General features: G+C 37.5%; 1 protein-coding gene across 8 annotated transcripts in view; it reads left to right on the forward strand.

Moving 5' to 3' along the window:
• SLC4A4 (solute carrier family 4 member 4) overlaps nucleotides 1-27,383 on the forward strand; it is a 343,382-nt gene that overhangs the window by 125,751 nt on the left and 190,248 nt on the right. For 6 of the 8 annotated variants that reach the window (XM_038556290.1, XM_038556288.1, XM_038556289.1 and 3 more), the window contains 2 exons: nucleotides 11,337-11,472; nucleotides 22,052-22,212. In XM_038556290.1, coding sequence (XP_038412218.1) covers nucleotides 11,337-11,472; nucleotides 22,052-22,212 — 297 coding nt within the window. Of the gene's footprint in view, nucleotides 1-10,747; nucleotides 10,892-10,985; nucleotides 11,186-11,336; nucleotides 11,473-22,051; nucleotides 22,213-27,383 lie in introns of those variants that run through there. The other 2 variants (XM_038556293.1, XM_038556294.1) reach the window with 2 other exon arrangements.

Raw genomic sequence — 27,383 nt, forward strand, 5'->3', positions numbered from 1 at the left:
TCCATGTTTACTTTATTTTCACACATGCTCTTCCCTTTGAGTTGCAAGATGCCATCTGCACTCAAAGCTCTTATCACCGTCTTAGCACCTTAGCATAAAGTGGAAATTTATTTCCTGGAAGTTCCAACAAAAAAAGGCTGACACTTATTTACTCTGATTGGCCTGAAATAGATAAAGGGTCCTCTTAAAAATTAATTATTATGGCCAAGATTTGTGATATTCTCATTCTCCAGGCCTGGGTCATAGGGAATAATTCATCCTCATTGGACTTCAAAGTGTAAAAATGGTTCTTCTGAGGAAAGTGGGATGCTGTTATCAGAAAAAGAGATGAGGCGTGCCGAGTAGGCAAGAGTTTAACAGATAGCCACTACAATGCATGTGTGTGTTTTAAAGATTTATATATGTAACTTTATTTTAGGGATTTCTCATTTCTTACAGTAATGAATGTGAAATTGAAATTTGATGATTTTATATATACATTCAATGTATTTTTTAGATACTATAATGGTATCTAGATGCTTAGATAAATTGTGGAAGTTTTAGCAACCATGGCATTGATTTACAGACTTTTAACTCAGAATGGAGAGAAATAAATATTTAAAATGATAACTGTATAAACCAGTTGGTGATAGCACATTGGTAACTTAAAGAAATAGGAATTTCTTTTTATTAAAAAAAAGATTTATTTATTTATTTGAAAGAGAGGGTAGGGAGAAGTAGAGGGAGAGAAAGAATCTCAAGTAGATTCCCTGCTGAGAGGAGAGTCCGACTCAGGGCTTGATCCCACAACTCTGAGATCATGACAGCTGAAATCAAGAGTTGGACACTTAACTGACAGCCACCCAATTGCTCCAGTTAATTCTTTTTATAGTTTCTTTTGAGAGCTAAGACTATACCAGTCTTATATATATAAGACCAGTCTTATATATACATATATATATATATATATATATATATATATATATATATATATATATATACCAGTTGGTGCCAAGGAGAAAATACAAAATCCCTAAGTCTCCGTTTAACTCACAGAAGAGAATTTGCATGTAAACTTGTCATGCTCAGTATGAATTGTTCATTATGATCATTATTTCTATTAAAAAGATTTTTTTATGGTAGCCTGTAGGGTGGCCCCAGTGGGATATTTTCTAGACCAAAAACAAAAGGGCACATTCACCAACTGCCTTTTGGTGGATAATGAGCCAAATGTTCAGTTAATTTACTTTAGGACTATTTCATATGCCATTATGATTTCTGCCTCTTCTGAAATCCAGTAGCACATTTACTGTCTGTATTGTTCATATGGCTCTCTCTCTCTCTCTTTTTTTTTTTTTTTTTAATGAGATCATCTTTTAGAGAGTGGTGGCTTGGCAATAACACAAGTAGGCTTGAGGTTATATCACTTAATACTTGTGTGATCTTGGGAAGTCCCTTAGTCTCTAAAATACTGTTTCCCTGTTTGTAATATGAGTAATACAAGAGATTGGTAACAGTAGATATTTCATATTTTTATGTAAAACAAATGATATAATAAGTGAAGGGCACTTACCACAGTGCCTGGTACAGTGTAACCATTCAAAAACATTAGTAATTGTATATTACATATTTATTGATAGAATTTTCCCCATTGTCCCTTGAGGACAGGGACCTTATCTTAAAAATACTTTGTGTACTTTCAACAAATACCATAGTGTCTCTTACACTAAAAACAAATAAATATTAATTATCAAAATGAGAGTGTAGAACTATACTTCAAGCATTGCTAAGCCTCAGGGAAGCAGAGGAAAGGAGCAAAGAAAGATTTTTTTTTTTTGCATGAGAAACTGGGATAGAATAAATATTGTAGATTCTTAGCATTCATTTCCTTACTTATTCTTTTATCCATTCTTTTTTTGTGTAACTTCACTGTGCACAAGGTAGGGACCAAGAGTAGTTTAGGTAAGTGAAGAACCAGGTGGTTGCCTTAGGGAAGGTGCAAAGATAAAGTACAGCAGTGGATAAATACACAAAGTAGTAGATATTAAATGTCTTAATAGAAGTGCAGATTAAATGTTGTGGGACCTCAGGGTCCCTCAGGAAGAGATTGCATCTACCAGAGGAAAGTAGCTTACTTCAGGTGTTCATCCCTTTATTTGTGGCTTACTCAATAGGAAATGGTGACTGTGTTTGTGGTCACTGTGCAGCTAATGGAAAGGTGGATTAAGGGAAAGGATGGAATAAGGACAGTTTCCAAAACTTAGATATTTTCCATTTCAGAGCTCTTACAGTAAGCTTTCTTTTTGCATATGGTTTTGTTTTTGTGTACTTGAAAATGTCCAAAGTTTATTCATCCATATCTAATTCATTAATTTAATATTTCGAGTGATGATAAGTGCATGGTACTGTGTTGGTCTTTAAGGAAAGTACATAGGCAGACCCTGTCCCAGGAGCTTGGTGATTATTTGGAGAGAGGTCATATCACCAAAGGTTAGGCAATAATGACCAGGTTATATACTTGTTGGTGCCTAAATGATAATTTAGACAAAGTGTTGTTATGGTTTGAATAAAGGAAAAATTCACATTTCTGTGAATTGTTAATAAAGGTTATTAGAAAAGATAGAATTTTCAGTTGGGCCTTGGAAATTGAGTCAGAGTTTGGTAGAAAGGAGAGAAAAGACTATAGGAGATGGGAAAGATGAAAAAAGATCTGAAAATGAACAGGTATATTCTCTAATTTCTTTCTTTCTCCCTCTCTCTCTTTCTTCCTTTTCTTTTTTTGGTTGTTTCTTTATTGATTGACATTTGGGCTTCTTCCAAATTTCAAAAAATGGTGCCACATATACTCTTGGGTCCATCCCCTTGTTCAGGATTAATTTCTAGAAGTGGAAGTTCTGAGTCCAAACCCAGAATACTTGATTTTTCATTGATACTTGCTAACCTACACTTTAAAAAGTTTGTATGAACTAACAAGGCAGAAAATGCTATTTCTTTGAATACCTAACAATTCAAATCTTTGCTAGCATGACAGGTAAAACATGTTTTAATTTTAATTTTTAAATCTTGCGATGTTTAGTTTCTGACTTACTAATTTTGGTTTCTGGCATTATCCATTTCAACTTATTACCTCTTTGAAGTTTTAATTTTATCCATAGCTTATTATTGGATTACTCTTTTTTTTGTAAAGAGCAGCTTATTTTTCTATCATTGCACTGTCCCATGGAATCTCACCAAAGATCAGAAACAGAGTTTTTAGAGGTCTCAGACCTTCTCTTTGAACCTTCAAAAACATATTCTCCTACATGTTTTTTTACTATCCATATGGAATGTACTAGAGTTCTCAACTACTGCTTTCCTAAGTGAACAGAACTTTTTTTCGGGAGTGTGATATGCAGAGAGTAATTCATAGTTCCTATTTTGATCTCATTTTCTTTTAAGGTCTGAATTCTAGCTCTTTTGTGTATTTATTTCTGACCTCTGGACCAATCTATCTAGCTCCTATCTCTATGAGCCCCGGTTTCAATTCATGGTATCAGGGGATTTTCCCACTTTAGTGTCTTTGTAGATACGTAGGTGATAGGTAGATAGGCAGGCGAGCATCCTTGACGGGCATTCAGAGAGCCATAGCAAGAAGTGTTCCACAAATAGCATCTGGTATAATCTAGTTAAGATTAATCTTAATTGTAGTCTAGTTAAGATTAATTAATTAATAAAGACATTGGCTTAGAATAGTTATCCTTTGATCTAAAGTCAACAAAAGTCTTTTTTCCTTTTTTTTTTTTTGAGATTTTATTTATTTATTCATGAGAGACACACACACACACACAGAGAGAGAGGCAGAGACATAGGCAGAGGGAGGAGCAGGCTCCATGCAGGGAGCCTGATGTGGGACTTGATCCTGAGACCCCAGGATCATGCCCTGGGCCAAAGGCAGGCGCTAAACCACTGAGCCACCCAGGCATCCCAAGTCTTTTTTCCTAATATTAAAATATGTAATTGGAGGGCAGGGGGAGCAACTTGAGATAAATCAGAAAACACCTTCACGTTAAGCATTCTTTTTATACACTTCAAATTTCTACTTAATACTTTTTTCCTCCCGGACATCAGAAAGAACACTTGGGTATTCTGGAAGAAGCTTCTATATCTCCAAATCATTTTCTGGAAGAAAAATGTTATTTTCAAATGCCTGCGTGATCCCTGTCACCAATAGTTTGAGATGGCCTGGCTTGTTTGTGGCTTCTTTATACACAGAACTGTCTCCCACTGTCCAAACCATGTCCACTTTCTTTGTTAATTCTGGTTGGTTAATAAGTTTTAAGGCATAATCCAGACTTTGGCTAGAAAATAAGCTCCTTATGGAGGTCCCCTGAGTTTTCTCCTGAGAACTAAATTAATTCTGTCCTTTAAAAGTCAGTTCTTCTAGGGAAGAGCAAGTCATGTCTTCCTTCCCATAATCACAAAATTCTGTTTCCCTCTACTGAGGTTGTGGTCATTCTTGGGAAATACCTGAATTCGTTCCTGAATGGGGGCCAGGGTAGGTTTCTGTTCTTGCCTATGCTAATGCTAAACTGGGACACAGTTTAGCAGATGAACTGTGACAGCAACAATGAACACCTCTGTGCTTGCTTGTGGCACTGGGATTCCTGGCTGAGGCTGGTGCAGAATGGAGCAGGTGTGTTCTGTTACAATACACTTCTGGGGGGGACGCCTGGGTGGCTCAGTGGTTAAGGTCTGCGTTTGGCTCAGGTCGTGATCCTAGAGTCCCAGGATCAAGTCCCACATCGGGCTCCCTGCATGGAGTCTGCTTCTCCCTCTGCCTGTGTCTCTGCCTCTCTGTCTCTCATGAATAAATAAATAAAATCTTAAAAAAAAAAAAAAAACACTTCTGGGTTGTTGTGGGAGAAAGGTTGGATGCCCAGATTAGGGCCACAGTGACATGAAAGGCACCCTGAGAGTTGACTCTCTAGCCAGGTAGGTGTCATTGGAAAGGTGTCCTCTCACATGCCATCTTTGATTGATGGACAGTGGCTGCTCTGAAGCCAAGTTCAGTCTCAGCAGGAATGGATATGATGCTGTGTAAGTGCTTGCACGCTGTGGTGTTGGTGGTGGGAGTGGGTATGGCAGCAGTCCTGCCACATATTATTTGCCTTCCTTCTTGTCAGTACTGGGGATTTGGGAACACTGGGTCTCTCCAGCCATCATAGACTCTATGACATTGTCACCCTGTGGTAGATGCTGGTCAGAGATAACCACACTTACGTAGGGCCTTCCAGGAAATTCTGCAGCTACTCCGGGGGGTGGGGGGGGGGGACAGCCAATCCCCCACCTCTTGCCCAAACCCCAAAAAGACATTCTAACCAGAGGGTAGAATAAAAAAAGAAAAAAATCAAGGCAGATGAGAGGCTTTAACTTGGCTTTGATCTACAGGCCTTCTGTTCTGACAAAGGTGATTGGATTAATTTGACAGTTTTTCTCTCTGTCCCTCGTTTCCTGCCTCCCTGTCACCCTCTCTCATTTTTCTCCAGGTTCTCTTTTATGATGAAACTAGGTTAGTTATTACTTAGAATCATCATCTAGTCATCTGTAATATAAGTTGATTTTGTGATGCTTTCTCCCCACCCAGGTATTAAAGTGAGACTAAAGAGGATTCATTGTTTCCCCCTGTTATCGGCTGTTTCCCAGAAAGCTACACCTGTGTTCTCATTGCCAAAGCTACTTAATTCACGGAAGTAACACATGCAGAACTTTTGACTTTTTTCTCTCCTATCTTATATGTTCTCAACATACAGGGGCTCTCAGGGCCAAAATCTGTGAGCGTTTTCTTTCTTAGAAGCGAGGCAGGTTTTGCTAGTAAGGGCTGGCAGTTTTTAAACTCATTTAAACCTTGTATTTTACCTACGATAATGGTCACCATCACCATATTGTTCAGGTGAGGAACTTGAGACACAGAAAAGTTAATTAACTTGACTCAGGTCATACAGCATGTAAGTAAGTAGCAGAGTTTGGATTCAAATGTAGGCAGTTTGGTTCCAGATTTCTATATGCCTAATTTCAGTGCAGTGCTGGGTCTTCTGTTTAGCTCATTTCCCATTTTATCAAAAGTTATGGGGAAAAAATGAATTCCTGATATCCTTCATTAGGGAGACTCTCACTCTTCCTCTTCATATCTTTGTGTTAAGAATGATGTTAGAAATTGGGAAGGGTGTTCGCTGGCTATGGAGGATTTCAGGTCTATATTTACATTACAATTGCTGTGGCCTCTTCTAATTCCTGGGGAAGCTTAGGGGAGCAAGCTAGTTTGTGACACAGGATTTTGGAATTTTATCCCAAAGGGATTATTACACTGGTTGCTCAGAAGCTGTATTTAATATGCATAAGACAGCTTACCCATGAGACTCAAAGAGTAAAACCTAGAGGTAAAGTCACAGCCTTCTATTGGATTATGTGGAAGCCACAGCTGAATCTCTGATAAGCAATGAGTTGTGCTTTCCTAACTTGAGGTTGCTGGATCTCAGAGTAATGCTCCACGGATCAGAGCTGAACAGAAACATGTTCTGTTTCTCTGCAGGAGACTCTCCTTTCTAAGGAGGAGAAGGTTGACTCATCTCTGTTAGAGGTGGGGACTAACTCATTTCACGTTTTTAGAAATGGACAAAAAATTGATTCTCTTCCTGTAGATTTTTCTCTTCCACAGTAGTTCTACCTCAGGGATCTTTGATGTTGAATATTGATCTGTGATTGTCAGTTTGGTAGGGGAAGCAGTATTGTAAATAACCACATTTTGAGTAGTGTGAATACTCTGCTCCTGAGAAGTCAGCTAGATTCCAAATTCTGTGCATTTCTTGCCTTCCCATCATTTCTTTCATGACTTCCATGATATTCTAAAATAATTACACATTCCATTTCTTGATTGGGAAGGCATTGAAAGTATTTTTACACAAAAGTTCTGGAACTTTAGGTATTTTTTCCCCAGAGATGATAAGAAATTTCAAAGTCACCTTTTTTCTAATTACAGGAATTAAACATACCGTATCCTATATTAATATATATTCAATTATCTTATTTGAATGTCCTACAAACACAGAACAGTTTGCAGATTTTTTTTTTGTTGGTTTCTATACTAATTCATTCATTTACCCAATTAATTATTCACTAACTAATTGGTTAACATTTGTTGCCCCTCTTACAGCATGTACACTTGAAAGAACAACGATCTTGTGAAGGTTTTTGCTTTATCTTCAAAGCCTGAAACAAAGCCTATTTAGAGCAAAGACAGTACTCAATAAATATTGCTGAATGAATGTGTGGATGAATTGTGCATATTTTAGAACTGACAGAAAAGTGAAAGGAAGAAAAGAGAAGCCGTAGAAACTGTGTAACATTTATAAAACATATTTATAGGCAATCCTTGCTTTGGATGGTAGTGCCAGGCCATAAATATGACTCTTCAAGCTGAAATTATGCAAAAACAATCCTAATGATCAATGTGAAAAGTTACTATTTTACTTTGACCTTTAAAAATTTTTGCCAAATCATTAAGAATTCTCTTGCTGTTGATTATAAAGGTATAGGGAAATGAAAATAGTAAAACTAATATTTAGTATACTCTAAAACGTCAGAAACATTGAGATTAAAGTGTTTTATTTCTTTGTAAAGTCTTACTAGAAGTCATTTGAATAATGCTTGTCTTCTTCCTGTTGTACAACTTATGAAATAGAGCGAGCATCTTTTCTATGCCCGGATGAATTGCATACTCCCTCCTAAGTTTGGATCAACTTCCAATTTTCTCCTTTGTGCTTTCCATGTCAAGAAATGTCTCTGAGAGTTCCTTTAATGTGAAGTGCTTTTTTTTTCCTTCTTTTTTTTTTTTTCAGCATCACTTCTTTATCATTTTGGTCCAACCATTTTTCCTTATTTATGTTGCTAAGTTTGCCTTCACTGTGTGCTTTTTCACTGTTATCCAGGTTATCTCACATGGTAAAGGAGCAGTATGGTCAACATTCCCATGGGCAGCTCTGTCTTCTACAAATCCATTTACGTCTGACACAGATTTCATTTCCACTCCACCATATCACTTTTGTTTTTGTCTTCTACTTTCATTTCTGTTGGTCACTTCCCTCTTGTGACATGAAGGCAGCATGGGTACACTTTGCTGTCTGTACATGAACTGGGTAACAAATGTGCCGTGACCAATCACTTCACTGACAGATTTTGCAAGAAACATTATTATTGGTCACTGACCACGAGGCATGTATGTTATTTACATAGGAGTTTATGGACTGAAGAGCTGGCAGCGAAATTTGTACTTTATGCAATTACTCCACTAATGTACTCTGCTAACTGAAATTTAAACTGTATTGTTGGGGAACTGGCGTTCTTTGAATGGCCGTAACTGAAATTCATGCCCATTGGAACCATGCACGATGAGGGTTCCCTCAATATGGGACTTTATTTTGTGGATATATGTGCATTTTTTTCTTCCTAACGTGGGATCACCTTATTCATATGACTTTGCAATTTTATTTTTCATTTGATATTATATATGTGTGAAAAATGATAATTTTGACTCCATGTTTTATAACTACATGGTGACTTACTGAACAGTTATATTATAGTTTATTTAACCAGTCCCAATCTTCCTTTTTGGATGTTTAGGCTTTTTCTATTTTTCTCAATTATAAACAGTGTTGCAGTGGTCACCTCTGTCTTTGAGGTAACAACTATTATTTATTTGAAATGAATGTCTTTCTAGTGGTAGAATTACTGGCTTACATGATATTTACACACTTATTTATTTATTTATTGGAGTTTGATTTGCCAACATAGAGCATAACACCCAGTGCTCATCCCGTCAAAGTGCCCCCCTCAGTGCCCGTCACCCAGTCACCCCATCCCCCCGCCCACCTCCCTTTCCTTTTTTTTTTTTTTTTAAATTTTTTTTTTTAAATTTTTATTTATTTATGATAGTCACACAGAGAGAAAGAGAGAGAGGCAGAGACACAGGCAGAGGGAGAAGCAGGCTCCATGCAGGGAGCCCGATATGGGATTCGATCCCGGGTCTCCAGGATCGCGCCCTGGGCCAAAGGCAGGCGCCAAACCGCTGCGCCACCCAGGGATCCCCCACCTCCCTTTCCACTACCCCTGTTCGTTTCCCAGAGTTAGGAGTCTCTCATGGTTTGTCACCCTCACTGATATTTCCCACTCATTTTCTCTCTTTTCCCCTATAATCCCTTTCACTATTTTTAATATTCCCCAAGTGAATGAGACCATATAATGTCTGTTCTTCTCCAGTTGACTTACTTCACTCAGCATAATACCCTCCAGTTCCATCCACATTGAAGGAAATGGTGGGTATTTGTCGTTTCTAATGGCTGAGGAATATTCCAGTGTATACAGAGGCCACATCTTCTTTATCCATTCATCTTTTGTTGGACACCGAGGCTCCTTCCACAGTTTGGCTATTGTGGACACTGCTGCTAGAAACATCGGGGTGCAGGTGTCCTGGTGTTTCACTGGATCTGTATCTTTGGGGTAAATCCCCAGCAGTGCAATTGCTGGGTCATAGGGCAGGTCTATTTTTAACTCTTTGAGGAACCTCCACACAGTTTTCCAGAGTGGCTGCACCAGTTCACATTCCCACCAACAGTGCAAGAGGGCTCCCCTTTCTCCACATCCTCTCCAACATTTGTTGTTTCCCGTCTTGTTAATTTTCACCATTCTCACCGGTGTGAGGTGGGATCTCATTGGATATTTACACTTTTAAAATGTTTCCATATCCTTCCAAATTTTCCTTCAGAGAGATGTTCCCAAATATTTAGGCTTCTACCAGTGACATAAATTGAGAGGTGCTGGTGCATGTGTCCTAAGTCTCTGGCAACAGTGGGATTATCTTTTTAAATTTTTTTTGCTATTTTTGTAGGTAAGACATGTATCTTATTTTTTTTAAAGATTTTTATTTATTTATTCATGAGAGACACACGCACACACAGAGGCAGAGACTCAGGCAGAGGGAGAAGCAACATGTATCTTATTTTAATAATTAGTTTTGATTAATAGGTTAAATAGTTTTTTATGGGTTTGTAGAATTTTTTGATCTGTGGAATTTCATTCTGTCCTGTATTATAGTAGTTTTCAGATGGTAGGGATTTTCTTGTTTTGTTAGATTATTTGGGTACATATATTTCTATAATTTATGTGTGTATTTATATATGTGCACATCTGTGTGTATATGTGTATACACACATATATCTGTGTACCTGGACTACATTCACATGTATGCACCATTTTTTTATCCAAAGATTTTATTTATTTATTCATGAGAGACACACACAGAGAGAGAGGCAGAGACACAGGCAGAGGGAGAAGCAGGCTCCTGCTAGGGAGCCCAATGCGGGACTCAATCCCAGGACCCCAGGATCACAGTCTGAGCCGAAGACAGATGCTCAACCTCTGACCACCCAGGTGCCCCTGCATACGCCATTCTTGGTTTTACACAAGGATTATAAAAAGTATCTGTGGGCCTTAGTTTTATAATATCATTATTTTCCAAATTTTTCCTTTCCTTAAAAAAAAAAAAAAAAAAAAAGAAGGGGCAAATAACCAATAACTCGAGGGAAGTTCTAGTTAATTTTTCATTACATGATTTTCAGAAGATAGGGTCAAAAGGAGCTAGTAGGGCATTCAATTATGTGCTTCAGTGTCAGAAAAGATTTTTTTCCTCAGGTGTACAATATTTTACTTAGGCTTGTTTTTCAAGTGCATTGAAGTGTGACTAAACATTTTTGGGTACTGCCCTTATGTAGGGAAGAGGCCCCATCTTGTTAAATATTCCTTCATCAACTTTGCACTTAGCCAGTTACCAGCAGTGAGGCTCCTGTGAGGGCATGAGCTTTAGGCATTGGCCAGAGGGAAGGTGGGTGGGAGGTGAGGGCCTGGGGGAACTCAGGATTGGGATGCTCTGTTGCCCCCTCCCACTGCTGTAGAAAAAGTGGTTGGCTCAGGCTGGTTTCTGTCCAATAATTTTGGATGGGTCATAAGTGGGGAAGGAGGGAAGGTCATGCGGTTGGACCTCAGCTCATCTGCGGGCTAAAGGTTCTTTGTCACACATCACACAGAACTGGAGCCTTGTCCTGGAGAGTGGTGGCGAGCTGAGACCTAGCGTAGGACGAAGATACAGAGAAGGGCTTTGAGTTCTTTTTGTGTGTAGGTTGGTGATAAAAGAGGCTCAGCAAAGAGGATGTCCACGGAAAACGTGGCCGGGAAGTCCAACAGCCTTGGGGACAGAGGAAGAGCTCGAAGCTATACTTTCCTCAGGGTTGTCCAGCCTGTGTTTAACCGTAGTATTTTCACTTCTGCAGTTTCTCCTGCCGCAGAACGTATCCGATTCATCTTGGGCGAGGAGGATGACAGCCCAGCACCCCCTCAGCTCTTCACTGAACTGGATGAGCTGCTCGCCGTGGACGGGCAGGAGATGGAGTGGAAGGAGACAGCGAGGTGAGGCATGGCTGGCTGTGCAGTGGCGACCTGGGGAAGCAAGTGCAAGGCAAGATCGTTGTCTGTGGGCACCTTTCTCTCACCTTCACACTTTGAATAACTGAGGAACGTCATGTTGACTGTGTTAAGGAATAAAAGGAGTCTTTCCTCTTTTATATTGATGTGGATGCAGGACACCCTTTATTTCACTGCTAGAGCATTGTTACATTGATTCACGTTATTACAGTTTTACCCTTTTTAAGGAATTAGAAGTAAATCTCCATTCACATGCTATTTAATCGTAAAATATATATATATATATATATATATATATATATATATATATTTAGAGATTTTATTTATTTATTCATGAGATACCCAGAGAAAGAGAGGACAGAGACAGGCAGAGGGAGAAGCAGGCTCCCTTTGGGGATCCTGATGTGAGACTAAATCGCAGGGCCTCAGGATCACGACCTGAGCCAAAGGCAGACACTCAACCACTGAGCAGCCAGGTGCTCAATAGTAAAATATCTTAAAGAGATAAACTCAAGCACCCAAACATGATAGCTTAGAGATATGTGTCCACAGTTTCTACATGCCAAGGTGTCTGGTGAAATCATGTCTGATTTGTTGTTAGCATTTATTAGCATCCATTTCCAGTTAGCAGGGAGGTTGCAATGTTTACCCACAAACTTGAATTATTCCAAGTAGAAACCTGTCATCTTTAAGTATCCACAAAAGCAAGAACAAGGCTCACTTGGAGTATAGAGATCTGAGTTCAATTTCAGATTCTGTTATCTGTTAGCTGGATAGCACTCAGTTTCTCAGAACTTTGATTTCATAATCAGTAAAAAGTGGATAATAATCTACTACATATAATATATATGTATGCAATATAAGGTACGTAACATATGTAAATGTAGTATTATTTAATATTTGTCTGATTATGTCACAGATATTTATATGCATGCCTATATGTATATATGTGTATATATATGGAAATACCTTGTAAATTGTTAAGCACCACGGAAATATCTAAGATTTCATTAATCTCATGGTAACAGAGCTTTTCTTTCTTTCTACATATAGGTTATTTACTCCATGCCTATCTTCTAGAACGTAGAACAATTATGTAATAGAAAGAATTCGATATAATGCAGTTACTAGTCTCATTGTCATACTTGCATGGAGATTCAATATATTTCCCTTTCACAAGCAAGATAATGTCGAGATACACCTTCTATAGTCTGCAACTTAATTCAAATAAAATTCAACTGGTGTTTTTTGAATGCATAGTATATGTCAGGCAGTAATGAAATACTGGGAATAAAGATGTGAGCAAAAGAAACTCACACACAAATCATGGTATCTTACTCAAGTTTCAAGTGTGTTCAATTTAATATCTTTACAATCTGAGGAATGAGGCAAATCAAATCCTTATTGTAGCTTTGGGTTTAAAATAAGAGCAAAAGAACTGAAGGCCTTCTTCTGTGGATTAGATGGAAAAGAGATATGTCTGTTGTTCCACTACTAGCTAGGTCATTCTAGAGTGAGAAAGAAATATATTTTTTATCATCTATGATTAGTAAAAGTTGATGAGATGTAAAGAACCACTAACTCAATGGTCTTTTCTTCTCTGGATGAGATTCTTTTGAGAATTAAAGAAAGAACTTTTATTTTCTGGGACATATCTTTTTTTTAAGTTTATCTATTTTTAGTACGCTCTACACCCAATGGTGGGACTTGAACTCATAACCCGAGATCAGGAGTTCCATGCTTTTCCACTTGAGCTGGCCAGGTGCTCCATTTCTGTAGCATATTTTATTTTTTATTCTTTTTTTTAAAAGATTTTATTTATTTATTTATTCATGAGACACACAGAGAGAGACAGAGACATAGACAGAGGAGAAGCAGACTCCCTGCTGGGAGTCCAGTGTGGGACCCGGTCCTAGGACCCTGGGATGACGCCTTGAGCCAAAGGCAGAAGTTCAGCCACTGAGCCACCCAGGTACCCCTCTGGGGCATATTTTAAAAGCTTCATGTATCATATCATTTGTAATCAAATGTTCATCAAGTTATTTGGATTTTTTAGGTAATTTTTGTTTAGTTACTGAGACTTATGCTCTGTAGGTTTATGGGTTTATTATTATTGTTGCACTCCTAAGTACTATTGAATGTCTTTAGCCATTTAGGATTTTTAATAATAGAGAAGCTTCATAAATTAATTTGTTTGATAATGATAGAGTAGCTTTTATTTCTCACTAAGAATTTCTAGGTAGTTTGGCCTTGTGGAAACATCTACTTTAAAAGAAAGTTCAATGGAAAAAAAAAGTTTAGTAGAATCCATTGATAATTTCATATCTTCCAAAACTTAAACTGTGCCCAGAGAAGAAAATCATTACATTTTACTCCTGGCCGTCCCAGTAGCATTAAGGGGAAAAAACTTAATCTTAAATATGTTATTTTCCATTTGCTGGATAATTCTAATATGCAGACCCATGTTTTACTTCTTCGGTTAATATTTTCTCCTTATCAAAAAGCTATCTGTAGCATGTTTCTGCTTCTCTACCTTTGATGCTCCCCCTTGGAGCTCTTCATTTTTGTTCTTTCAAGACCTCTTTCCATGATACAGTAATTCTCATTCCCTTCTCTTAGTTCTAATAACCTGGATATTAAAAGTACTACATAAAGTATACTTTTGGTTCATAAAGCATCCTCCAAAAAAAAAAAAAAGACTTTCAAAGTAGAATCTTATACTAGTAGCTCCATTTCATGCTTTCTTTTCCTTCTTTCTAATAGGAAAAACAAAAACAAAAACAAAAACAGAATGAAAATTGTACTGGTGCAGCCTGAACTGAGTGTTGGGGAGATTTTGGTCTAGTCTTGGCTTTGTTGCTGACTGGCTACTTCACTATGGGCCAGTACTCATGGAATCTTCCTGAGCTTGAGTGTTCTCTTCTATCCAATGAAGGATACTGGGTTGCATCTCTGTAACTTCATGTATAGTTTATAGCTCTAAAATTCCAGACCTTTGTATATGCTGGCATAGTCAGTCAGTTGTGGCCAGAAGAGCTACTTTGATTCATACTATCTTCTTGAAATTCTGTGTGAGTGCCTATCATAGAGTAGAATTCAGGTGTAGCTTCCTGCTTTTTCTTTCAGTCCAAGGCAGACTATATTTTATATGATCTTTGGTCTCAGAAAAGTGGAGAGGTGACAGTTCACTGTGTAGGTGATTCAACATTGAGTGAGGTGGACATAGCACTTTCATGTAAGATTCTTGAAGATTAAGATAATTTTGAATACTTTATAATACTTAAAATCTTTATTTCCTCAAGAATTCACGTGTCATTTTTGGTGATGTCATTAGTCCCCAAGAGACTGTACTGCTGGAGAGAATGTGTGGTGGGAGTTTTCCATGTGTTGGCAGTGGGAAGAAACATACTCATACCAGTCTACACTCTAGGGCTTCTGTACAGGACTTGCTACAATTACTATTGGTTAGTTAAATGTAAACGTGATATTATTATTTTCATTTTGTCTCCTTAATTACAATAATTCTTCCAACTGAGGACCATCATGTCTGTCTTTCCCTATTTTACTCCCACAGCTTCACTGTGCTATGTAGTATTTGTTGAGTGCGAGTAGTTGAGAACTGATTGCTTTAGAAATAGCTGTTCTAAATATAATACTTTCTAAGGTATATTCCTTGACCAAAGTTGGAGTTCTGTGGTAATTTATCTCTTTCTGACTGATGGACTGCTGAATGACAGACCCAAGGTACCTAGCACACCACTGATCAAGCTCATAAGAAGACCTATGTTTGAAGTTTCAACCTAATTCATTAATATGCTGCTGCCATCTACATTAAGTTCTCTAGCCCAAACTTTTGTCCTTATATGATTGAAAATAAATGAATAATAATTGAAAATAAATAATAATAAATAATTGGATGGCTAATACACTTCTAAAAATAACATGTCTAAAATGGAGCTTCTGATCTACCTGCCTCAGATCTGTTCCTCCTGCAGAGTTCCCCACCACAACGAGCAACTCCATTCTTCTAGTTGCTCGAGCCCAAAACATTGGCATCTTCCTTGACTTCTTTCTCTACCCTCATTACTTGATCCATTGGCAAACCCTATTTGTTTTACCCTCAAAGATATTCAGATATTCAGAATCTCACCACACCTCACATTCAGTACTGCCACAACCCAGATGCAAGCCACCATTATTTCTCATCTAGATTATTTTAAATACTTCCTAATTAGTCTGTATCTCTGCATCTGCCCTTACCTACCTCATGAACAATCTACCACGATCTCGTTGATCATCTACTTTTCTCCCTTTTGTTCACTCGCTGGCCAGTCATGCTTCTGTGCCAGGGACATTGCACTTGCTGTTCCCTCTGTCTGAAATGCTTTCCTTGCTACACTCCCCGGTTTCTCCATGGTTCATTTTCTCACCCCCTCAGGTCTTTATTCAAATATTACTTTCTCAGTGGCTGCCCCATCTAAAATTGAAACCGTCCCCCAATACTATCTAACCCCCATCCTTCATTATGTTTTCCTTGACACTTATCATCATTTATTTATTTATTTTATTTCTTTATTTATTCATAGACACACAGAGAGAGGCAGAGACATAGGCAGAGGGAGAAGTAGGTTCCCTGTGGGGAGCCTGATGTGAGGCTCAATTCCCAGGACCCTGGGATCACGCTCTGAGCCAAAGGCAGACACTCAACCACTGAGCCACCCAGGTGCTTCAACACTTATCATCATTTAGCATATTGCATATCTTGTTATTTTCTCTTTCCAATAAAATTAAAGTTCCATGAGGGCAGAAAGTTTTGGCTGTTTTATTCATCACTATGTCTCTAGTGCCTTCAACTACCGGGCATACTGTCCACAGTCAAGAAGTATGTGTTAAGAGAATTAGCTCCACCTAAATCCTGTTGGGAAGTTGGAAGGTGATTGTGCCTCCAGAAATGATTCATAGTTTTACTAATCTCTAGTTCCTGCAACGTACCCTGCTTAAGAACGTTTTTGCAGTAATTTCTGATTGCCACTTATGATATCCATTTTCTAGAGATGATAGGATTTTTTCTGCCATTAAAAATTCTCAAACCTATCAAACTAATAAAAGTTTAATACTTAGAAGGGATTGATTTTATAAATGAAAATGTGCAATGAATATTTTTCTGGCTAACTTATAAAATTGAGATCTTTGCTTTTTTTGTGAAAACCCCGATTCATAGACTGTTTTATTCCACAGAGAACTAATCCACTAGACTTCTCCAGCTATAGTTTCTACTGTGAGCCCACAGCCCCACAGGACACAATACCACCCCTTTTAATATTCTATACATTTTAGGTAGCTAATGATTTGATTTGACCAAAAATATCCTACATTGATTCTCAACATTACTGCAGCTTCAGTTTTAGTTAGGAAGTTCGGGTTATGCTCTGTCTCAAAAAATAGAGAATGGTTTCAGTAGTAGGAAAAATATCCCAATTTAAGTCTTGGAAGGCACAGTAGTCATGTAAAACTATGAACAAGGGAAGTCTTTATTTATATGAAGTTTGAAGTTCAGCCAACTCCACCACCACCACCCCTTTTTTCCACATCTTTCCCTTGCTTTTCCCCTTTCCTAAAAATTAGAACTTTTAATTTTTATTGGCTCTTCCAACATAAAGCACACATTGAAGACTGGGCAAAGGATAGGATGATTAGACCTGAGAAATGTATATGATCAGTGGAATGCAGAGAATACTCTTTCTTTAGAGAGTATTCCTGAGTGTTAGGTAAGTACTGACATTCAGTAATACAGCAGTGATCACAGTGGAGAATTTGGTATTAGTGAAGAAGTCTATGCTCTTTGTTAAGAATTTCTAGGTGGCTAGGCATTAGCTGACAGGTTCATGACACAAACTAGTGAAAGAATAAGTCATGGTCCAGCTTTGGTGTCGGCCCAAAGCCAGGATCAAGGGCTACTGCTCTTCCCTACCACCCTAAGCTCTTTATTTCTTTGAGACAGCGCTGCCTCTGCAAAAATGGTTATTGGCTCTCTGTCTTCCTTCAGTGAATATTCAGATGGCTAATGTCGGATTTCGCTGTTATAAGAATATATGTTAAAGGTCAGTCCAGTGTGATTCAGTTTTTTGTTGCCAAACCTGGGTAAAAAGGACCGTCACAAGTTCCAACAAAACAAGGAGCCAACAAAGGAAAAGGGCATTGATGTTTTACTTCTAGCAGGACAGCACAAATGAGCACCCATCTGTGTTTCTGCTTGGCAGACTGACCCAGCCTACCTCTGGAAAACCTGATTACAGGGCATGACCATCAAGCACAGACATGCATACTTACCCTGGGGATTTGGAGAGAGATTGTCCTTTTCCCAATCTACACCAACTTCTCTGTCTTTTCTCTGCTAGATTACTTTGGGACATTCCATTTCAGAACAAGTTTATTTCTTCTGTAAGAAAATGGCTAAAGGAAATGGAATCTAATCATCTACATAATTACACGTAGTTACATATACTGCTTTGCAGTAGCTTTCACAGTTGATCTAGAAATCTAAGAGTTCTTTTTAAAAACATAATTTATCCCAGATACACACTAGCATTGGCTTCTTTTAGGTAATGAGGCACTTACTAGTTAGCAAGAAATATATTACTTTAATCTTATATAGTTAGGTTATATTCTAGGGCAAAAGTCATGTCTATTTTCCACTGTAAAATTGGTATGTTTTTAAGTTAGAGGTCTTGTCTTTTTAAAATTATATTTAATCATATGATTGGAAAGTTGCAAAATTCAGTGATTCCCAGTGGGCCTTCTATTTCTTTAATAAACGAGAAAAATGCTGTTTGGTTGGCAGTCACTCAAGGTGCATTAAACTGAGCATGCTGTATTCTTCTTCGTTTAAGACCTTGAAATAAATAAACTTTACCTAATAAACTCTTCTTCCAAGGTTACAACAGTTTTGTAATTGCAAGCATTTAAAAACTAACTTCTGAAATTAATTTTCTTGTAACATGTGGAGTACCAAGACAAAAGGAAAAGTAGGAAACTTATTGCAAATATATTGTTATTCACAGTCACTATAAAGGGTAGATAGTAGCTTATATAGAATGTTTTTACAGTAAAAATGTCTATTTTTTTTTATAAAGTGTAATTACAAGGTTTTAAGGCACCTTAACAAATTCATTGGCACTTGGGTAGGCTGAACTTTGGTACCTTTGCCTTAGCCTTTTCTTTAATGGGTTCTGATTTGAATTGAGTAATTTTCAGGTTTTTTTCAAATTTGTCCTTGATATGTGATGAGTTAGACATAGCATGTGTAGTTTCTGGAATGAAACTGCATGCAAACAATCTGTAAGTGGGAAACCCACATAAAACTTTATGTCTGAAAGCATACGTTGGAAGCATACTCCGTTCCTTGAACAATCAGAGCAATACATTTTAAAGGAATTTAATAGTCATTATCCCAGAGTTTCCCTTATGCTGTTAGCTGTGCTATGATATGACATCATCACAACAGTCAATATTTACTAACCTCAGAGTGAAAAAGATGCTAAACTGAAGTATGAGATAATACTTATCCCTTAGGAATGTAGATTCTAAGGAACTTGCTAGCTTGCTAGTTTTGAGATTTTACATTTTCATTCCTTTATGATTAAATCTTGACCTAAAGGACTGGTGTATGCCAGGAGGGTGAGTAATGCTATTCCATAAATCCAAGCTGGTTGGGATTTATGATTTCTAAATATACTGTTAAAACCTCTTTAAAATCATATTTAAGTCTAGTCAGCTTACCTACAATGCAAACTGTGGAGAGGAATGAAGCTAAAGATTGGTCACAAAAGAATGTAGTCATTTTGCTCCTTTTTGTTTTTTAAAGATCTGTTTACTTATTTGGAAGAGGGCGCCCACACACATGAATGAGGGGATGGCAGAGGGAGTGGGAGAGAAGCAGACTTTCCCCCTGAGCCTGGTGACTCAGGGCTGGATCTCACAAACCTGAGATCATGACCTGAGCTGAAACCTGAAGTCGTACGCTTAACCAACTGAGTCACCAGGTGTTTTTTTTTTTTTTAAAGAAAATTTTATTAAACTTACATAGTTTGGACAATTGAGAAAGATGGCAGAAAAGACCCATTCTCACATATGGATGTATTTGGTAGTACAGATTTATGGCAACTGACAGGAAGGGGGTCTCATTGAGTAGAATTAAGAAGGAAGTGAAGGCTGTATAAAACACTCCCATTTACTGAGTTTCTAGCTGGCCTTTGTTATTTATCTTGGGTTTAATTTATATCCTATGATCTAAGATTTATCTCTCAGCTAATAAGACTTCTCTCAAGAATCAAGACAAGGAGTCACTACACTAGAGATAACATCCTTATATGTAATCCTGAAATGGTTTTATATGCTATAGAAGCTTTTAATATACTAGAGTCTTATCTTGAGTAATAAATTATGACATCAAATGTAAATGTGACTGACTGTAATGTACATCTGAAATTAGTAGGATATAATTAATTATTAATTAATTATACATCAGTTATACTTCAGTAAAAATACTCTTCAAAAATTATTTTAAGTTTTTATTTTAATTCCAGTTAACACACAGTGTTATATTAATTTCAGGTGTACAATATAGTGATTCAACACTCCATATAACTCCTAGTGCTCATCATGACAAGTGCACTCCTTAGTCCTCATCACCTATTTCACCTATTCCCCAAATCCCAATTTTTGAAATAGTTTAAAATTATTTTTAAAATACATGATTTATGTAACAGTTATCAACAAACATAGTTAGAGATTGTGTGAGCAAGCCTGAAAAGATAATATACCTAAAGTTAACCAATGTAATATACACTGTAAAATGATTACTCTTGAAATAACCCCAGTCACCGTTTATCTTTTTGGCAAATCCATAGGATTCTTTAAGAGTATGACGTAAAATTGTTATTTTTCTGCCCTTTCGTTCTATTTCTGTGGAACTAATAGCAACCAAAGGGAAGAACTATTCATTTAATTACACACACACTCATGTGAATATTAAGGGTCTTTTATTCTCTCTTGGAATGTTTCACAACTACTTTTATAGGCAGACATGAGGTCCAGTTCTGAAGTTTTAGAATTTTGGTGGTGATGTGGGCTTTTTAACTTGTGAGGAAAATATGTAAAAATCTCCACTGTTTACATTTTGGGGGGATACAGAGGAAAGGAAGAGGGTCTGGGAGTTGAGGGTGAGATTGGAGAGAAGGTTACCATTGACATGTGGGAGCCCTTCCCGAGAGGAGTGCATACTGAGTCTCTGGATATGGCTAAACACTTCTGGATCACATGGGTATTGGGCTTGATTAAAATTCTAAAGTTTCTTTGACTCTGTGGCTGATCTTTTGATCTGCGTTCACTCTTGGTTCTACTAATGTGTTTTCTTGCCTCCTCTGGGGGTGGTGAGCAGTCTATAAATAATACCTTATGTAGAGCTTCCTCTGATCTCTGCCCTTTGTTCTCTTCTTTAGTGAGCTAGGTGAGCGTTTAGCTTTTTCTAGGAAAACATTTTTCAATTATTAAACCTTTGAGTGAAGAATGTAGGAAAACAATTTTTTAACCCCCTCTGTATCTTTTTCAATATCTTTCAGAAGATTTGAAGTGAGAGAAAGAAGCATTTTTTTCTTTGGGTCATAATGAATAGCAAAATGGTGATGCTTTTGGGTTCTCCTTTGCCAGTGTAGAGAGAGTCTGTATGAGCAATACATGGGATACAAAGACTGTCAAATGTGTTTTGTTTTCATTTCCATTAAACTTTTAAAAAGTTGCAGTATATTGGGAAGTTATTGGAGTATCTGGAAGTCTTAGAAAGAAGGAGTTATGAAATTGGTTTGTTTATTCCATTGTTAAGGTTGATAGGAGATCTGTTATTGGAATCGATGTGTTGTTCCCTGAACTTGTGTATTTTTAAACGCATGTGGAGTGAGACTTGAAGGGTAAAGCTCCCATTAGAATCTCAGTGAGAATGGAACATGTGTCATCTGAGAAATACAAGCCGCACATGCTGGCCTTCTTCAAGTGTTGAAGGGAAATTTTATATTCATCCAAACACTTCATGCACCATGTTTTTCAAATAATTAAGATAAATATTGGTTTATAACTGATATTTCAACTTATATAAACTTGCCTTGTGAAGTCACAACAGAATTCTCACAATGGTGGTTATTTTTACACAGTGTGGGCTTTCATGGAGAATTTTGAAATGCACATTTTTCCTATGTTATTTTAAAAATTTAGCAAAATAATCATTCTTCAGGATTTCATGGTTACATATAGACAGATAAAAAACCAAGAATCCTTTGGATCATTTTGGTTTATTTTCTTTCTCTCTAACACCAGGGGAAGGAGAGTCTAGTGACTCTGTTTGGTGTATTTATAAAGGTAATGCAATTAATGATATAATAAGCTTTTAAGACTCCACCAAATGAGACATTTTGGGAGTGCTGGTGGGGGTGGAGATGGAGGGGTTGATGTAGCTATTTCCAGAGGAGGTTGGAATACTTTTAATTGCTGTTCACTAATCTCATGTTCCTAGGTGGATTAAGTTTGAAGAAAAAGTGGAACAGGGTGGGGAAAGATGGAGCAAGCCCCACGTGGCCACATTGTCCCTTCACAGCTTATTTGAGCTAAGGACATGTATGGAGAAAGGATCCATCATGCTTGACAGGGAGGCTTCTTCTCTCCCACAGTTGGTGGGTAAGTATGTTGTTTTAAGTTTTTATCATTTCTTTAGCTACCTGTCTGTGGGTCTCCATTAATGCAGATAACTTCTAGTGTAAAAAGAGTTGAATATTCTACATTTATTTTTGCTCTTTTTTATATTACAAAAATAGTAACATTTTTCTCAGAAGATTTGGAAAATACAAATATTGAGAAGAAAGTGAAAAAAATCTTCCATCATACTTTCATAGCCATTGGTACCATTGTGGCATGTTTCCATCCAACTTTTGTTTCTCAGTCTTCCCTCTCATGCTTTTAATTTTTCATGTTATTTTTTTAGTGGGATCATAATGTGTATACGTACAGAGTTGCATTCACTTCTACCTTGTAAGGTGAATCTTTTTAATATAGGCTTCCCCCCTGCATCCTTGTTTATTTTAAACTGGAGATCTGGGGACTCGATTTCTAGAACTCTGACCTTGGACATTTGCACTAACCTTTTCTGGTCCTTACTTTCATCATCTGTAAAATAGGGGGCTTAAGTCCTATCTAAACAGGAAAATCATCTAGTTGCTGGGTTGGGGCTGATTTTGTAAGTGGAAGTCAAGATGCTTTAACTGTATGTCAGAAAGGTTGTGTGGGACAAGAGGCTGGCACACCCTGGTGGGCTAGTGACTGATCATGTCACATGATGATGCTGATCATCAATCTACAACCATCACCAAGTCACGGAACCTCAAGGTGCAGGGCAGCATTGGTATCTTTGGTAATTAGTGTTGGTTAGTGAATGTGAGTGTACCATGTTGAATATCTGGGACACACATTACTACATTCCGAACAGGAGTATTGTTTTCATTTTCTAATAAAAGCCTGGTCTGAACTGCCTTATTACCCTTTGGATCTAGATGTGCTAAAGATCATGTTTTTCTCAAAAAGGAGTATAGGGGCTCTGTTTGGCTTTCCTAGGAAAATTCATGAACTAGATGACCACTGGACCTGTATGGATGACCACACTTTCCCCAGGGCTCTGCAGGGTACCTCATTTGGGATTGTGGGGAAGAAGTGGTGGATTGCAGCCCTGTAGAAAGTGACCAGTGTAAAATTCTTGTGTAATTTCAGGTTTACTACAAAATTTCTTTGGATATCTATAGTCAAAAGGCTTACCTATGGCATCTGTATTTGTTTGTTTTAATTGACAGTGGGAAAGCTATAGCATGTGTATGAAAGAAAAGATTAGTTGTCGAATGAGGCATGTATCTTACTGATGTGTATGTATCAGATTCTTCTTCAGAGAACTGGTTAGTTCCATTTGCAAAGAAGTCCCATACATTTCATGAACTTGAGGTGTTTAAAGTATCAGTGGAGAAGGGGTAAGGGCTAATGTGAAGATACTGGATGGACAGAATTAACTAGTTCATGCAATAATTATTCAGCAGTGGTGCATGAGCTTCTGCGATGTGCCAGTCATTGGAATTAGGTTTGCAAATCGGTCACTTTGTAGATGGGATAAGTTACAAATCCACATCCACATGGTGGGAAGATAATGTAGGAAATAATCTCTATGTAGAATTTTTCATATTTGACAAGGCAAGTTAGCTGAAAATGGATATATTATTGTGGGAAAATGGATATATTATTGTGGGAAGATCAGCCCATCTCCAAAGACAGAAGCAAACAGAAGGGATAGTTTTCTGGGTGATTTGTTTTATTGCAAGGGAGTTTGTTATTAAAAAGAAAAATCGTGGTTACAAAAAATCTGTCCAGTTTTGGAGTGAGAATTGCAATTTCTGTGTGTTCCGACTTTAAGAACTAATCTGGAGCAAAGATGTCTGAAATTAGACAAATTGAAAAAACAAGTCAGAACGCATGAATGCTGGGTAAAATGGAAGTTAAACTTGTGACTGGGCAGGATATAGGCAATCTCAGGGGAGTATATGTATTGTGGCTTAAGGGTCACTAGAAAGGTTCCAATATTAAGAAAGAAGAACTTGGGCTTTTCTGTAAAACTGTCTTTGGGATCTTTAGTATCAGAAAGAGCCATCTTAAGGAGTTTCTGCTCATCAGCAATTGGCTAGTCTTTTCCATTCTCTAGAAGACAGAATCCCACTTTATATTGGAGCTTTGTTAGCCAATGGCCAGAGAAAGAGGTTCTGGTATTCACTAGATTTAAGAAAGGTTTATTAAGCGTGTTAAATTCTCACTTTAATGTTCCATTACTTTTTATTATCAGTTGTGGACTTTTTTCTCTAACCATTCCTATTTACTTTTAAAAATGTCATGATATTTTAAAATTAGATACCTAACCAGGTCACTTGGAAGTGCTGTCACTCTCATTCTAGAGCTGATAATACATAAAAACAATTCAAGGCAAAAAACACACATTAGAAGCAGAAAGAGGAAGGAAGGATGGAGGGAAGGAAGGAAAGAAAGAAGGGAAGGAGGGAGGGAGGAAAGGGATCAGATTTGCAGGAATGGAGAGAGTATGTTTGAAAGAGTATAACTGAAAAAAATATTTAAAAATCCTCAAAGAATCAAAACCTTAAAACCTTACAGAGGATTAAAACACATGAAGGCCAAAAAAAAAAAAAAAAAAAAAAAAAGCCCGCCCTAATTTCATTTTAAATGACAGAAATGGCACAGTGACTTGAAGGGTTGTGGTCATTATTTATTTAGTTATTTAAAAATCCTTTTCTAGCAGAGGCTGAAGTGGTTGTTTTGTTTTGCATCATGCCAATAATTCAGAGTTGAGAATTATGTACAGCTACATCTCTAAGGTGCATCTACCCTCCACCCCATTCTTATCTCCACAAAAGAGAAGAGAAATAAATAATAGTGGGTGTGATCATACAAACAAACAATAGCGTGATTTGTATCTTCCTTGCAGTGCACCTGCTCCTCCTGCTCCGTGGCCTGTCTCTGAGAGGCGGCCTCCGTCTGCAGGTGCAGACTGTCACCACGTGATTGCTTAAGCAGGTGCTACCTCTCATCTTTACACGCAGCTTTCAGCCTGATCCTGATTCTCCTTGGGGCGTCTCCATGTTTTCTTTATGAAGAACCCCTTTTGAATGTTAATAAAAAATTTTATCTTTAAAGCAACTAAAGGATAAAACAATATTTTCATGGATTATTTTAATAGCTTGATTATTACTGTCATTGTTATAATCCTACAATTAAAGAATGTCATTCCTACATGGAGGCAAGTGCATGAGAATTTTCCTGCCCTCCTAAATTAAAAGAAATTATAAGCCACCTCAGGTATTTTATTATGATGGTGAATGGGTTAGGAAAGCGTAGCTCTATTTTTGGAGTTCTCATTTTTATATTTAAAGGCATTCCTGAGCTGTGCATGTTGGCAGATGTGTTAGTCATGTTGTTTCTTGCTTTTAACACCTTTTATATTTTCAAAATGGCTATGTATTTATTTTTTATCACAAAACTAATGAACATTCATTTTTAAATAATCCAGAAAAATAGAACACACAAAAATAAAAATGCCACCATTTACAGTTACCCTCCCAGCAGTTTTTCTGCACATCTCTATTTACACATATGAAATTTATTTTACAAGTGGGATCATACTATATATAACACTTTAATCTGCCCTTCTTAACTTAAAAACGTGAATTTCTTTCCATGTGATTAAACATAATTGCACATGTCATTTTAATGGCTGCAAAAATATTTAGTAATCTATTACTGAGCATTTAAGTTGCCTTTCTAATGGTGAAATATTCAAAGAGTTTGAACATATTAAAGGGTTTTATGTCATTTGCCAAAGGGCTTCAAGTAAGGTTGTACTAGTTATGGCTGCCATGATCAGTCTGTGGGGTTCCCTGTGGCACCCATCCTTCACATCAATGTGGATTGCTCTTTTACATTTTGCTACTTTGATAGGTTTCAAAATCTCACAATTGGTGACATTTATATAGATTTACTTAAATTGCCCTTGTTAGTCCTGAACAAGTCCTGAAGTTTAATATTTCTTGGGCCTTGTATTTCTTTTAAAAATGTTTCTCACTTTTGATCATTTTTTGGTTGCATTCTCCATTCTTTTGGTTTGCAGAAGCTCTGGATATAGCAACAAAATAATATATTTTTTTGGTCCAGAGCTTCCTTTTTTAAATAAAGAGAAATACTGTATGATATGGAAAAAGATATGAATTATGTGTTGGAAAACCTGGTTTTACTTAGTGGGGGGTTGTTAGGCTACCTCGGAGGGCAAGTCACCTCTTTTGTCTTTTGCCCTCTCTTTTCCCATCTGTACAACAAGAGGTTGCAAACTTGGTGTTTCCTGAGGTTTCTTTCAGCTCTGCTCTTATCTACAGTTGGCACATTCTCTCCCGATTGGTAGTGTTTGTGGAATTTTGAACACTGAAGGCTTAATTTCAGTGTAGCTGTGAAATGTTACTGCCCCCACTTTCCTTGAAAGGTTTTGTAGTTTGTGCTTAAAAAGATCGCTGTAATGTGGGCCGTTTTATGGAAACTTAATGAAGGGCATAAGCCACACAGATGTCTTAACCTGTTCTAACCGGTGATTTCCAGGCATTAGTAACAGAGGGTCGGCTGTGTGTATGTACAGATAGGTTTGAGATTACAAGGGAAGGCAAGTGTAGAGGGAGGCCCTGCCAGGAAGGATAGATAAGAAACACTTTAATCCACAGCCCTGGAATTATAGTAGGAGCTTGATAACATGTGCCTCAGATATGCTGGGGCTGTTTGTTTATTTTTATGGTTCTTCTGTAAAATGGACCTTCCACATTGAATAAGACTTCAAGGGAAAGTAGAGTTGCACCTAATTATTTTACTGTGGAACAGATCAGTAATTATAGGATCAGTTCTGAGAGTTTCACTGAGAAGGGTTTGTGCAGTTAAAAACATTCAGAGCTAAAGGCCACTCTCAAACCAAAACATTCCTATGGGAGAAACTCTTCCTGCCTTGCCCAAGCTCCCCCACCAAGTGGCCCAGTGTTATGTGACATTTATAGCATCTGTGTTAGACATGGGATGGAAAATCCTGGGTTCAGCCTCTGCGTGGCTCCCAAGTAGTTGCTTGTATACTACGTAAGTTGTCAGTTTCTAGCTATAGGCTGTAGGGCAGGTTCTGCGAGTGCTTGTGATTAAGATGGTCTTCTGGGAGGCACAGTTGTGACCCAGCAGAGACCCTAGAACATTTGTAACTTCTTTTAGGAGATGTTGTTATCCTACCA

Source organism: Canis lupus, chromosome 13 (assembly GCF_011100685.1).
Source record: "Canis lupus familiaris isolate Mischka breed German Shepherd chromosome 13, alternate assembly UU_Cfam_GSD_1.0, whole genome shotgun sequence".
NCBI lineage: Eukaryota > Metazoa > Chordata > Mammalia > Carnivora > Canidae > Canis > Canis lupus.